The sequence below is a fragment of the Manis pentadactyla genome, chromosome 8 (assembly GCF_030020395.1).
Source record: "Manis pentadactyla isolate mManPen7 chromosome 8, mManPen7.hap1, whole genome shotgun sequence".
NCBI lineage: Eukaryota > Metazoa > Chordata > Mammalia > Pholidota > Manidae > Manis > Manis pentadactyla.
In genome coordinates, this window is record NC_080026.1 from 19,673,902 (window position 1) to 19,688,230 (window position 14,329).

At 37.5% G+C, this 14,329-nt stretch overlaps 1 protein-coding gene across 30 annotated transcripts in view; it reads left to right on the forward strand.

Moving 5' to 3' along the window:
- The window catches only part of NEB (nebulin), a 200,297-nt gene that overhangs the window by 105,702 nt on the left and 80,266 nt on the right, over positions 1 to 14,329 (forward strand). For all 30 annotated transcript variants that reach the window (XM_057505612.1, XM_057505584.1, XM_057505595.1 and 27 more), the window contains 13 exons: positions 590 to 793; positions 1,253 to 1,357; positions 2,308 to 2,415; positions 3,719 to 4,030; positions 5,562 to 5,765; positions 7,055 to 7,159; positions 7,305 to 7,412; positions 7,803 to 8,114; positions 8,822 to 9,025; positions 9,858 to 9,962; positions 10,814 to 10,921; positions 12,323 to 12,634; positions 13,482 to 13,685. In XM_057505612.1, the coding sequence (XP_057361595.1) occupies positions 590 to 793; positions 1,253 to 1,357; positions 2,308 to 2,415; positions 3,719 to 4,030; positions 5,562 to 5,765; positions 7,055 to 7,159; positions 7,305 to 7,412; positions 7,803 to 8,114; positions 8,822 to 9,025; positions 9,858 to 9,962; positions 10,814 to 10,921; positions 12,323 to 12,634; positions 13,482 to 13,685 (2,391 nt within the window). The remainder of the gene's footprint in view (positions 1 to 589; positions 794 to 1,252; positions 1,358 to 2,307; positions 2,416 to 3,718; positions 4,031 to 5,561; positions 5,766 to 7,054; positions 7,160 to 7,304; positions 7,413 to 7,802; positions 8,115 to 8,821; positions 9,026 to 9,857; positions 9,963 to 10,813; positions 10,922 to 12,322; positions 12,635 to 13,481; positions 13,686 to 14,329) is intronic.

Consider the following 14,329-nt stretch of genomic DNA (forward strand, 5'->3'; position numbering starts at 1 on the left):
ATTAAGGCAAGAATGGTGATCATTTCACAATATATACATATATTGAATTATTATGTTATACACCTGAAACTAATATAATGCTATATGTCAATTATATCTCAGTTGGAAAAATGCAAATCAAGAGTGCAACTTGTAAAAGTTAACATTACTACATGTTGCAACTCACTACTATACTTGAATTTCACCTCTTTTCCCTAAAAGAAAAAAAAGGAGGGCAAGAGTTTTTGTGACTGTAACCCTCACATGACACTGGTCTCAGTGTGTGATCTTACTGGGAACTATTAGAGCACATTTTCCAAGGCTTAAGAAGCTCTGCTCTCATCTAAAATCTTGGTAGTACCTTCAAGGGCAGGACTGTGTCTTTTAGTTTTAAATATATCTCTCATCTTTCTGGATTCAATGCGGGTACTAAACAATGCTTAGGGAAAAAATATGCTCAGGATTCAATAATGCTTTTGAATGGGTGATCAACTGTGCTGGTAGCTTTATCTGTTTATCGGTACTTTGTATTTCTCTAGTATGGGCCATTTTGTGACTATATCTCTGAACCATTAATTAATATATATGTTTCATCTCTGTTGATTTGTAGAATTTGTATAAGTCAGACCTTGAATGGCTGAAAGGCATTGGCTGGGTTCCGATTGGCTCCTTCGAAGTTCTGAGAGCCAAGAGAGCCGCAGAGATCCTGAGTGATAATATCTACCGCCAGCGACCAGAGACACTGAAATTTACCTGCGTAACTGACACTCCAGAGCAGGTGCTGGCAAAAAGCAATGCTATAAACATGAATAAGGTGAGTCTTCACTCCTCACCAGTAGGTATCAGAAATCACCATAGAACAAGGTAAAAATTCCGGCATATTAGTATATTTTAAAGATTCCTATAGGATTTATGGTATTTTTAAAATGATTTTTCCATTATAATACCATAGTTACTTAGTAATACTTCAAAATATTAAACTTGTGTTGAAAATACTCTGTGCTGTAATTATTTCATAATTACATATTTTCAATACTGCAATGCAATTATACTTCTCAGAATTGCTGAAGAATTTTAATGAGAAGCAGTAAAAACTCTGAGTCAATGAAATAGTGAGTTAAATACTCTTGGAAATAGTAATTTATCTACAGGGAGGTAGGACTTATGCAACTTTAATATTTTATTTCTACTTTGTAGGGGAGAGGCGACTGACACATAATGAAAAAATGTCTGTGAATTCCAAAATAATTTTTCTCATCTTTTTTTTCCATAGCGACTGTATACTGAAGCCTGGGACAATGATAAGAAAACAATTCATGTCATGCCTGATACACCAGAAATCATGCTAGCCAAACTCAACCGAATAAACTACAGTCATGTGAGTCAACTAGTGATCTTATAATGAATAGAAAGGCAAAAATGAACTATTGTAACTGTTTCCTTAGTGAAATGTTTCAACTAAGTTATCATACATACTCCAAACTTACATTTTCAGTAAAAGAGCTAGTTCTCCCTTAATTCAAGTTTGGATTATGTGGTAGGTCCACAAAGTAGGCCAGCCTTTTGGCAACAGGATATCAGGAAAGGAAAGCTTATGGAGAAAAATTCCATTAGGAATTATATTCCTGAAGCCTTCCCCTACAGGTCAGTGTGGGTATTGTCATTATTTTATTCAACAACTACTTAGTAGGAAGGCACTGGGTTGGTTGGAACCCAGAAAGTTACCATGTCCTATATTATTTTACTGTCTCATTAATATCCTGATTATCACTGAATTTCATTTGCAAGCATTTTTCTAGGCATCTCTTTCAGAACCAACATTTTCAGCAGGGCAATGGTTCTGAAACACTACTGTACTTTGATCATGGTCTGTGATGATAGTTTAGTTATCCCCAAAATGAGAAAAAATAGAGACAATGCATGGAATTTTTCATAAATCCAAATATATTCAATTTTAAACATTCCTTCTTCCTTAAAAGTTCCTCATTCCTTCTTTAGCATTAAGATGCCCTTTCTTTTATAATAGGGCAGTGATAGTAAATAGTTCTTTTTTAACATGTGCTTGTTTGGCAAAACTGAATTTGGCAACCACATGCTGATCTCCCCAAAATGTATTTTTTTTTAATTTACAAATAAATGAAATTTCGAAGTTTAGAACATGTGCCTTTTAATCCTTGAGCACCTATGAGGCAAAGTTTTGTAGAAACCCACCCTGCTAATGGACTTTGTGGATTTTATTTCTGTAGTTTAATGAAGACAAGAAAATGTAATGATAAACAGCTTCATTAGTTTATGAAAGGAGTAATGACCAACAACTCTCTTTTACAGAAACTCTATAGACTTGCTTTGGAAGAGTCCAGGAAGGAAGGCTGTGACTTACGTTTGGACGCTATTCCAATCCAAGCAGCCAAGGCTTCAAGAGAGATTGCTAGTGATGTGAGTTGATGTTTTTGGAAGAGGTATTTCTTATGGAAAGATGATCACAAATGGCAGCTTTTACAGTTTTTCTTGCCAGAATTTTGATTGTCCCCAGCAGTCTCAGGTTCATTTAGTGATTCCCCTATATACAAAGTTGCAAATGGAAACGAAGAACAGCCCAAGGTACTGTGTCATTTATACCTGTTCGTCAATCAAAGATAGAGGTATATGCTTTAAAAATCAGTGTTTTATGGACACTAAAAAAATGGTTCATAATTTTCAGCCTGAGAAATTGAGCAGTTGATCAGATGTTTGAAAAATATACTGGTACACATGTAAATCAGCCACTAGAAATGTGAACTCTTTCCTACTTCTGTCATTAAAGGAAGACTAGCTGGTGGGTGAATTTTAGAGTTTTGGCCCATCCTTTGAACCTTCTAGTGAGGATCTCCTACAGAGGTGCCCTAACTGGTTACAAGAACAAGTTGAGAAGTGAGTAAAGCTCTTCCTCAGGACCCACTTGTCTCTATTCTCTAGTCCTTCCCTTCTCATAAGAAACATCTCATGAGTGTTGTTATTCTGTACCAGGGCTCCCTTGGGCCCAAATCCAGACTTTCCTTCTTCTGGAAGGGTCCCATGCCTTAGACTTACACTTCATTTCTTCTATCATCATAACTCTTTCAGGCTGTTAAGTTTGAGAAGCCCACACTATGATCATCTCATAGTAAAATGGACCATAATGTGTTATTCTTGTATTTTAAAAGTAGACAGAGTATTAACTCAAGGTATGACTCTCATAGTGAAAGTTCAGTGACATTGACAGGCTATTGAGGGAGATGTTTCCTGGTGAAACTATCTAAATGTAGCCCATATCCTCAATCAGGGAATTCACTATGAGTTCTAATTACAAGGGACATATGCTAAAATATTCTTAATGTCAGAACATTTTTAGAAAAGATTGTTCACATTTTTTAATTAAGTAGATGCTTTTTTAGTTGTACAAGATGTTTTATCTTTACTTATTAAGCAAGCAAATGTAAATTAGGTAGTATAGTTTAATAGGAGAAAAATATTAAGAACCAGAGATTCTCTATTTTAGTCTCAGCTCTGCCACCTATTTATGATGTGACCTTCAACAAAACACTTAATCCCTCTAGGCTTCAGGTTTCTATATTATAAAATGTGGTTGATAACATTAACATTTCTGTCCCTCACACTAGTGGTAAGGAAAATGAAAAGAAATACTGTATGTGTTAAACTATGAAATACAATATAAATGAGATGTTCTTATATTAGACTCATATATCTTTTCTTTTTTCAGTACAAGTACAAGGAAGGCTACCGCAAGCAGCTCGGCCACCACATTGGGGCCCGTAAGATTGAGGATGACCCCAAGATGATGTGGTCTATCCATGCGGCCAAGATCCAGAGCGAGAGGGAGTACAAGAAGGACTTTGAGAAGTGGAAGACCAAGTTCAGCAGCCCAGTGGACATGATGGGGGTGGTCCAGGCCAAGAAGTGTCAGGTCCTTGTAAGCGACATAGACTACAAGCATCCCCTACACGAATGGACCTGTCTGCCCGATCAGAATGACATCATTCAGGCTCGGAAGGCCTACGACCTTCAGAGTGACGTGAGTGGGTTTAATATTCACCAGAATTTGTTTCCAAATTGTAAAATGGGTCCTCTTTTTGTGTCATGGCATCTTTTGGCAGCCTGGTAAAATTTATGGACAACTTCTCAAGACAGTGTCATGAAGTACATAAAATAAAACACATATATATAGGTTTCAAAAAAAACTTGACTACATTGAAATATAATTATCAACATATTAAACTAAATTTGTGATGTACTATATATATGCTTTTTTATTTATACATTAAATAAAAAGATCTAGCGGGGAGTGTAATAATAACTATTTAAAGAAGTGACAAGCATAAATATTTCAAGATGTCTGCAACTACCGTAATAGATATGAAGACATTTGTGATTTCTGTTGCTGATGGAGTCCCACATAGTGTCAATACTGCTATGATCTGTTGCCTAAACTTATAATTGGAAGAAATGTTGTATGTCAGTTAAAGGTTAATGAAAATAAAGATAGTGTGGGTTTTTTTTCTATCCACATTCATTGATGCCAGGTTAAGCATTCCTGGTTGAAGTCAACCTACTTTTCCAGTTGAATTGATTGCTTTTTCGTTTTTCTGACTACTTGACTTCTAGCAAATATCTAATATAACTTGTGTAAGGAAGTTGAAGAATGAATTATACATATTGAGACAATTTTGCTAGGAAGCTGACACCAGTAGCTCCCTAGGAATATGTGAGGGGCTTTTGCTGTCAGCCAGCAGACTGTCTTTGGCACTCAAATGCTACCCCAGTGGTATCGTAGCTCCTCATTTTTTTGATCAGGCTGACACGTAGTCACTTTTGAAGGAATGACAAAAGCAGAGACATTGTAAAAAAGTGGTTCCCCTAAAGCCATACAAACAAAAAGAATTCTTGCTCTTACTTGTGAGGAAAATTCTCCTTTAGCCAGTTATCTAAATTCAAGAAAACAAAATTAAAAGAAGATAAAATATCTTGTTTTACTCAAATTACACTGCAAAAAATGAGGGCTAAGCATAAGATAAGATTAAAAATATATGCATCGTTTGGCTTAGAAGCATGCATATAAAATCATATGAAAAAATATGCCCTTTTTGTTGTCCCTAGAAAACACATTAATTCAATATGTGGTCAGCCAGTAGGGTTCATCCTTTCTCAATGTCACATGACTGGCTGTGAAGGCCACTGCCCAAGGAAACAAGAACAAACTGTGTTACTAACAGTATTATTACTACACAGGAGATATGGGCAATCAAATCAGGGAATAAATACTTCATATTCAGGAGGTAGGCAGTAGGCAGTAGTTTCCTTAAAAGGGTTTTGCATTGATGAAATCCCCATCTCATCAGAGAGATTTTGTGGGTCTTTAAAAAGGCAAACATTGGCTACTTTCAGGGACAAAATGTTTATTAGCCACTCTGCACCAAAGTGCAAAAATCCTGTGGGTCTTCCCTGAAATTTACACAAGATGAAGAATTACACATCATCTGTATATGCTAAATCAAGACCAGACACCAGGTAATTTCTATAAATATTTGGCATTATTTCATTTTCAGGCTATTTACAAGGCTGATCTTGAGTGGCTGAGAGGCATTGGATGGGTGCCCATTGGTTCTGTACAGGTGGAGCATGTGAAGAGAGCTGGAGATATCCTGAGTGAGAGAAAGTACCGCCTGCCTGCAGAGCAGCTCAAATTCACATGCATTACAGACACCCCAGAGATTGTCCTGGCAAAAAATAATGCCCTGACAATGAGCAAGGTGAGTCTCCAGCGTCTTCCAGTTGCCTGAGTGATACCTTCCATGAACTTAGCTCATAAAGTGAGAAGCACCCTGAAGGTTTTCCAGAAAAAGGAGATGTAATGGGCCTGATTCTTGTGCAGGCCTTCAACAGAGCATGTGCTTGATTTCTAGCTGGACCTGCATGCTGTTCTCAGCACTGTGTCCTTTAATTCTTTGCGTGCATGAGGAAGTGTAGCCTGGGGTAATTTCTCTAGAATAGTGCTCACACTCTTCTGAGTGGTAACCTGGAGACATCCACAAATGCCTAACTTTTTGCTGCACATTCTCCTGGGCAGAGCACACTCAAGCCGTTGGTGTGCATTCATCCATCCTGTGAGAAATATGCAGCCATTTAGCATTTTATTCTAAAGCCTGGGAATGCCAGTGCACACTCAAATTAGTTGCTTACTGTGCTCTTCCTTCCATCTTAGGTTGCAGAAATTCACTTTGGAAAGTAAGCTACTATTATTGCTTCCAGTTTTGTTATACAACCAGTACATAAAAATGCTCACTTTTTTTTTTCCCAGAGTTCTAGCAATTCGCTTATTGATACTGAGCTAAATCTTTGTTCACTGCGTAGGCCCTTAATAGGCACATTTTGGATAGGACTGAACTGACTGAATTCTCCCACCCCTACTTGGACATCTTCTAAACCTTCAGGCAGTGAGACTGTGTGCTCAGTACAGAATATGAAATTGGCTCTCAGCAAATCCAAAGCTTCGGGTAGTAAAACTCCAGAAATTCCTTTTTGTACCACACCCACTGACAGCAACCATAGTGATTTGTTGAGTGCCTCAGGCATTTTACCTGTGTTATGATTACTCTTCACAAAATATTCAATAAAAACATGGTTATCCCCCTCTTACTAATGAAGAACGTTAGGCACTGCATTCCTTCTTCACTATCATATCATACAGTTTGGACACAGTGGAGTTGGGTTTGACCTTGGGATTGACTCTGAAGTCCAGGGACTTCTATTATATCATAGTTCTATAGCCGCACTCTGTCCTTGCAGGTCTTGTGAGTAAGCTTGGAATTCACTGGATGAAAAGAATGAACATTTGAGACCATTATATCTCTTCATATTAGCTATGAGATTATTATATGGCTGTTATATTACTTCATTTCACTATCTCATTACCCTTTTCTTTCCCTTACCTCCAAATAGCCTTAACAAAGCTCTTTTTTTTACTGTTAAATGTGTTAAATTTTATGGTAACTGTAATATATAGGCTTTAACAAAAGGTTTTACCTCACCTCCCCTGTAGCATTTATATACAGAAGCTTGGGATACTGATAAAACCTCCATCCATGTAATGCCGGACACCCCAGGAATCATTCTGGCCAAGACCAATTCTGCCAATATCAGCCAAGTAAGAGATTTCCTGATTGTCATTTAAGTCTTTCTAGGAATAATTAAAATACTTTTTCCACCTTATCACTTTCTTGTTTGTAATTGGCCTATTAAGTTTCCAAAACAGTTTTTTATTTTTCTGTAATGTATTATCTTCTGCCTAGAAACTTTACACCAAGGGATGGGATGAATCAAAGATGAAGGACTATGATCTGAGAGCTGATGCTATTTCCATCAAAAGTGCTAAGGCTTCGAGGGACATTGCCAGTGACGTAAGTGCCCTCCGTGTAATACTGTGGTTCCACATTGCTGAACCACCATAGTGTTGCTGGTGGACCACACTGTGTAATTGCTTTCATATGTATTCCACCAGGCCTGCTTCCTACCTTTTAAGATTTTTCCCTTTGTTGTCACAGAGCAGAAAAATACATTTTGGAATTACAGTTGCTGCATGGAGGGGTTCCACCAGTGAGGATGTAGGATTACAGTACAGTTATGCTCGTGACAGTATTTAAAGGGTTATTTAAAATTGTCAGAGATGCCCAAATGGTTGCAATATGAAATTCTTGTCCTTCTGCTTAGGGCTTTCCATGTTTTCTGTAATTGTCAGAATGTATATGGTCTTAAATCTGGCTTTCTAAAGCTGTATTCTGGCATTTTAGTACAAATATAAAGAAGCATATGAGAAACAGAGAGGCCACCACATTGGAGCCCGGCGCGTTGAGGATGACCCCAAGATTATGTGTGCCATACACGCAGGGAAGATTCAAAGTGAAAGGGAGTACAAGAAGGATTTCCAGAAGTGGAAGACCAAGTTCAGCAGCCCAGTGGACATGTTAGGCATCTTGCTGGCCAAGAAATGTCAGATTCTTGTCAGTGACATTGATTATCGGAACTACCTGCATCACTGGACATGCTTACCCGACCAAAATGACATTATCCAAGCCAAGAAGGCCTACGATCTTCAGAGTGACGTACGTACCATGAACTTTGGGAGAGGTGAAATGGGGCAACACAGATTTATTAATTGTCCAGTCAGTGCCTCTGTGGACAGAGCCACAGACTGAACGCTGCACAGCAGCGGGGGCACCATTCATGTTGTTTAGTACAAAACAGAAATGTAGGAGTTATGTCATGGGATCCACAGACAAAGGAACTGAATGAAGAGCCCTACTTAGATCATGTCCATTATTCCCTGGCCTAGATTCCACACTATTTTCTTCATGTTATTTATTCTTTCTGGCAATGAAAATTTATTTCAGACAAACATAAATTATTTGAAAGTTTTTAAAAATAACTTCCATTGTTGTACTATACTCAAAACACTAAGTGGAGTTTCCTGGGACCTGTTATTACAGGCTGAAAAAGCAATGAGATTCAACAAAATTTCCTTTTTATAATATTTCAGTTCTGTAGTTTTTTCCAATTATCAAATAATTATTAGGAAATTCTGCATTATTACTATGTTATGCTTATTCATGGTGAGTATAAATAACTATGCTTTTACAAATTACTCTGCCATCAATATTAGCACCTGTGGATCATGTAAAATCTAGGTCCTACACTTTTGGAACCACCATCTCCTGTGCTTATCAGCCCCTCAATTCCATGTACTTTGTTTTGCAAGTAAGGGATGATATGTCTAATACTGGAACAAAATTTCGTTCTAACCCCTTTGCAGAGTGTGTATAAAGCAGACCTGGAATGGCTGCGCGGCATTGGCTGGATGCCAGAAGGCTCCGTAGAAATGAACAGGGTGAAGGTTGCTCAAGACCTGATAAATGAAAGACTCTATAGAACACGGCCAGAAGCCTTGACGTTCACCTCCATTGTTGACACCCCAGAAGTTGTCCTGGCAAAAGCTAATTCTCTGCAAATGAGTGAGGTAGGAACCATCCAGTCACTAAGCTTTCCTTTTGCAGGGCTTTATTTTCAGATGATGCCACTCAGACCAAGCAAGTGGACTGCTCCATGTCAGAGACTTGCACTAATGGGAGCAACTCTAAGAATCTCCTGACGGTTGGACGAGGGCACATGCCGGGCAGTGTTCTGACAGCCGTCAGCGTGCTTTTCTGCTACCACACACCCACACTCTGAAGCACTAGAAGGAAAAAATGTCACTCCATTGCAATCCAGGGATACAAATATTTATTTAACTCCTGTTAAATAGTAAAACTTGTAGCAAAATACTGCATAAGTGGTATAACACTGTATTAGTCTGGGTTCTCCACAGAAATGGAACCAGTAGGATATATTGGGAAGATAGAAGAGATTGATTTTATGGATTTTATGGAATTGACTCACACAGCTGTGGAGGCTGGCAAGCCTAAAATATGCAGGATAGGCCAGCAGGCAGAGGCCTAGGGAAGAGTAGCAGTTCAAGCCCAAAGGCAGTCTGCTGGCAGAATTCCTTCCTGCTCTGGGATGGTCAGTTAATTTTTCTATTAAGGCCTTCTACTGATTGGATGAGGCTCACCCACATTACAGAGGATAGTCTTCTTTTCCCAAAGTCTCCTGATATAAATGTGATTCTCATCTAAAAAAATACCTTCACAGGAATATCTAGAATGTCTGGCCAAATATTTGGATATTGTGGCCTAGCCAAGTTAACACCTAAAATTAACCATCACAAAAGGCTGAATAGTTACTAAAGCTTAATGTTGCAAACAGCCATTCTCTATTGAGGTATTAAAGTAATATTTCCCTTCTCTCCACAGAAACTATATCAAGAAGCATGGAATAAAGATAAAGCCAACATCAGCATTCCTCCTGACACACCAGTCATGCTACAGGCCCACATCAATGCCTTGCAGATCAGCAATGTAAGAAGCATAAGGATGAAGTGTAAATGCCTTTAGAAGACAGTATCTGTCATTCTAGGGAGTGCGTTATCGTGACCAAATTACCTGTCTTGGAAATGTTCTCAGTTTTGGTGATAGAAACTTTCATTGGTTACCATTACAAAGGCAATATGAATGGAAATTCTCTTTTAAACATTAGTTTAGATACATGGTTGCATCCCTATACTGCAAGAGTGGGAAACCTCCAACCTATTGGTTTCTGATAGCTCCATTGCATTGTATAGTAATCGAGAGTAATTAAATCCCTAGTTGAGTGCTTCTTACATGAGAAAGTGTAAGAGGTAACAGTCTTTACTGTCTTTATAGGTTTTTGATTGATCTAGAACTTTCTTGTTTGACATAAAAAAATGCCAAAAGACAAGTTTTAATTATACCCATAGAGTAGGATATGTATGAATATCTGTGTAACATCCCTTCAGTGGAGACCTCTGAAAAGTCAAAGGGCAACATTAGGAAAAAATCTTATCAGGTCTTATGCGGTGCCTTGATGAAGATTTTCTAGCCTCACAGTTGATTCTTTGTTTCCATGTACTACGTGGTGGGGTATTTTCAGATGTGTACCATATTGCGATGAATGCAAATGTTCAAACATTAGTAGATTTAGGTGTTTTGCGTTAAAATTTTAATCAGAAGTATCCTGCACTCCAAAAGTAAATAGCCAATAATCAAAAGAAGTACTCAGAAGTGACTGTTCTGCTCTTTCCTTATGCTGCCTTCATTTACGTTATGCCTTATGATTCACTTTATGAGTACTTTAACTATATTCACTTATTTTCAATCTTTGTAAATAATCCTGTGTGTTCCCTCAATAGAAACTCTACCAGAAAGACTGGGATGAAGCCAAACAGAAAGGCTATGACATAAAGGCAGATGCCATTGAAATCAAACGTGCCAAAGCCTCCAGAGAAATTGCCAGCGAGGTACAGCTCCTATTTCCTTGTGGCTTTTCTCTTCTATACAACAATTAAGGAGAGTACTTTCCAGAATCTTAGTTTTTAAAAAAATCTATGGAAACAATTGTATTTTGTCCTGCACTAAAGATTTTCTGTATTTAGAAACATTAAAATGGGATGAAAAACATTCAGGTTAGCATAGATGGGGTATATACATAAATAACAGCTAAACTGTTCCTAAGTAGAAGTAAAATACCATAAAGTTCTGTACAAATTCTTAGAAAAAATTCAAGAACCAGTACATTTTATTGTTGACAGGTATCTTTCTATCTTCTAAATATTTATGACATTCTCCATAAATATGAATCACAGATGAAAGTTTCATATAAGACTTAAGACTGAAATCATATCTTACATAGAAAATTTTATACTGGAGTTTTATGTATAATGTTCTTAGTAACCTTTTGAAGTTCATTTAACAATAATTTTAAATCTTATTAACTGTCAAAATAATTATCCTACCAAGTACTCCCCAGCTCCAAACTTTAAGCCATCGTTGTTCCCTTTCTCCAGGTTACTCTCTTTTTTTATTGATTGAATCAGCTATTTCTTCCTTCTTCCTCCTTCTTTTTGTCTCTAAAAACCATAGCCAATCCACAGTATCTGCCTTATTCCCAATTCTCTCTCTCTTCCTTTTGTCTAAACTTTCCTATGCTATCCACGTATAGGGAAGAAACAGACCATCTTGCTCTAGGCCTAAGACACTTAGGACAAGTGTGGACAAAATAGAAACTCTTGTCCACAGACCTTTTGTTGTCATCTTCTGATTCAAACCAACAACCTTGCTTTCCATTCCTGAAACGTGCACCTTTCTCCTCTATCTCTAAAACACATATGACTTTTCTGTACCTGAGATACCTTCAGTACTCTTAGGGGACATATGATCTAATGTTCCACTTGCCAGGCAATATTGGGGATGACAGTTACTCTACTGTGCCTTATTTTCCTCATCTGAAATATGTGATAATAATATTACCTACCTCATAGAGACACTGTGAGGTTTAAATGAGATTATAATTGCTACTATGCAACTATTTATAAATAAATAATGCAGCAATTTCATATGGATCAACCTAATACATTTGAAGCACTCATAATAGTTATCTGGTGTATAGTGATTGTTCAGTAAATGTTAGCTATTTCTTTATTACTCTTATTCACTATATTATTTTCCTCCTGATTTACTCAGGTCTTCTATGAAACTACCTAAAATAGCACTTTCCAATTCTTCAGAGTGAACTGAAATACATGACTGCCAGTTGGTCCAATTTACACAAGGCTAAAAAAACATTCTGAAAGCATTTGATGAAAAGTCTTCCTATTACATTATTTTTATATGTCTTCTTATCTGGTTTTTCACAACTTCAGTACAAATACAAAGAAGGTTACCGTAAGCAACTGGGCCACCATGTGGGTTTCCGTACCCTACAAGATGACCCCAAATTGGTATGGTCTATACATGCTGCCAAGATCCAGAGTGACAGAGAATACAAGAAAGCTTATGAGAAGTCTAAAGGAATTCACAATACACCATTGGACATGATGTCAATTGTCCAGGCCAAGAAATGCCAGGTCCTGGTTAGCGACATTGATTATCGCAATTATCTGCACCAGTGGATATGTCTGCCGGATCAGAATGATGTGATCCAAGCTAAGAAAGCCTACGAACTGCAGAGCGATGTGCGTATATCTTCACTAGACTCTTGGGGAGAGTGTGGCTGTGGGTTTAATCAGTGTTTTCCCCAGGGACATAATTTGAATAGTAATCTTAATAGAACCTAACATGTTATATACATCCATGGTAGTAGAGATTTTCTGAACACTTTCTATCTTACAGAGGATTCTTTATATGGCAAGGCCATAGTCATCAAGATGTAAACCACTCTTTTTCTATGTATTCTGTGTAACTGGGTAGAAAATTTCAATCTCACTTGTTCTGATCCATTACATTTGCATGGTCAGATATCTAAATTTCAGAAACAGATATAAAAATAAGGAAATGTTGGATTTCAGGTTTATCTGATATATATATATATATATATATAGGAAAAATGTGTGTGTGTGTGTGTGTGTGTGTATATAAAATGAATATAGTATATTTGTAAAGGGGAAGAGAGAGATATATAGATATAGGTATGTATTTTTTTCTCCTTATACATGCATCTAAGGACCTATTTCTCCCAAATTCCTAAAGCTATTATTCCCAGTGGTATGTAAAAGGCAGATTTCAAGTGGTGAGCACAGGAGCTCAACCTTAAATAAAAACAAAATTATCTGCCTTTGCTGTTTGTCATTCTGTGAGTGCCACTTGTCAGCCCTTCTCCTATTCCTAGGATACTGTGAATTTCTCCCAGAGATGTGTGTTAGGGATGTAAAAATCAAATGTTAACATATAATGTTGGCCGTTGAGTTCCATGGGATTGGCCACCCTGCTGATTTAGATAGAGGTGGTATGTGGTTTGCTGGCATCATGCTCTAGTGGGTGAAGCTGACTCTTCTGAACCCTGTGGTCCTCTCCTTCATGTAGAATGTGTACAAGTCAGACCTGGAGTGGTTGAAGGGTATAGGATGGTTGCCAGAGGGCTCTGTGGAAGTGATGAGAGTGAAGAATGCTCAGAACCTCTTGAATGAAAGATTGTATCGTATAAGGCCAGAGGCCCTCAAATTCACCAGCATTGCTGATACCCCTGAAATCATCATGGCAAAGATCAACTCTGTACAGATCAGTGAGGTAAGCTGGTTTGGTGATATGTTCAGACATTTTGAAGAGGTCTCTTATACAAATTCTAAAAGTGAATTTTAAACTGCTAATACCGGCATTAGAATCTTGAACTTGCAGGTATCTAGGTAGACTTTTATATGGTCAGTCAATGAGCAGTATCCACATTTCACTTACTTAGATAACTCTTTGGTCAGTATTAGTGTGGTAGGCATTCTCATGCTCCACAGACTCTGATACATACGTTGAACAGATTTGAGATCTTGCCTATAACACTTTTCTGCCAGTTAATACCATGATCCCAAAACTGTATTGCTGTTCATTCATGAAATAAGTTGAAAATCCAGAGGCAACCTCAATATCAGACATTATGATATTTATTTGGGTCAAGAAAGCCAGGACTCGATTAATAATGTAAGTTATTGTAGTTTCCTGTTATGTAGGTTTGCCTGCCAGGTAATTACATGTGAATAAATGGAAAAAGATCATTTTACTACCATGTTTCTGACTCATTTTATATTAGACATGAATGTATTTCTTCTTGTTGAAGTTACTGTTGGCACTTTCTAAATAAAAATGCAAATGAACAACATGTGATCTAATTTTATATGTGAGACCATCCAGAGAACTTCTAATCATACCTATAATTTTATTCA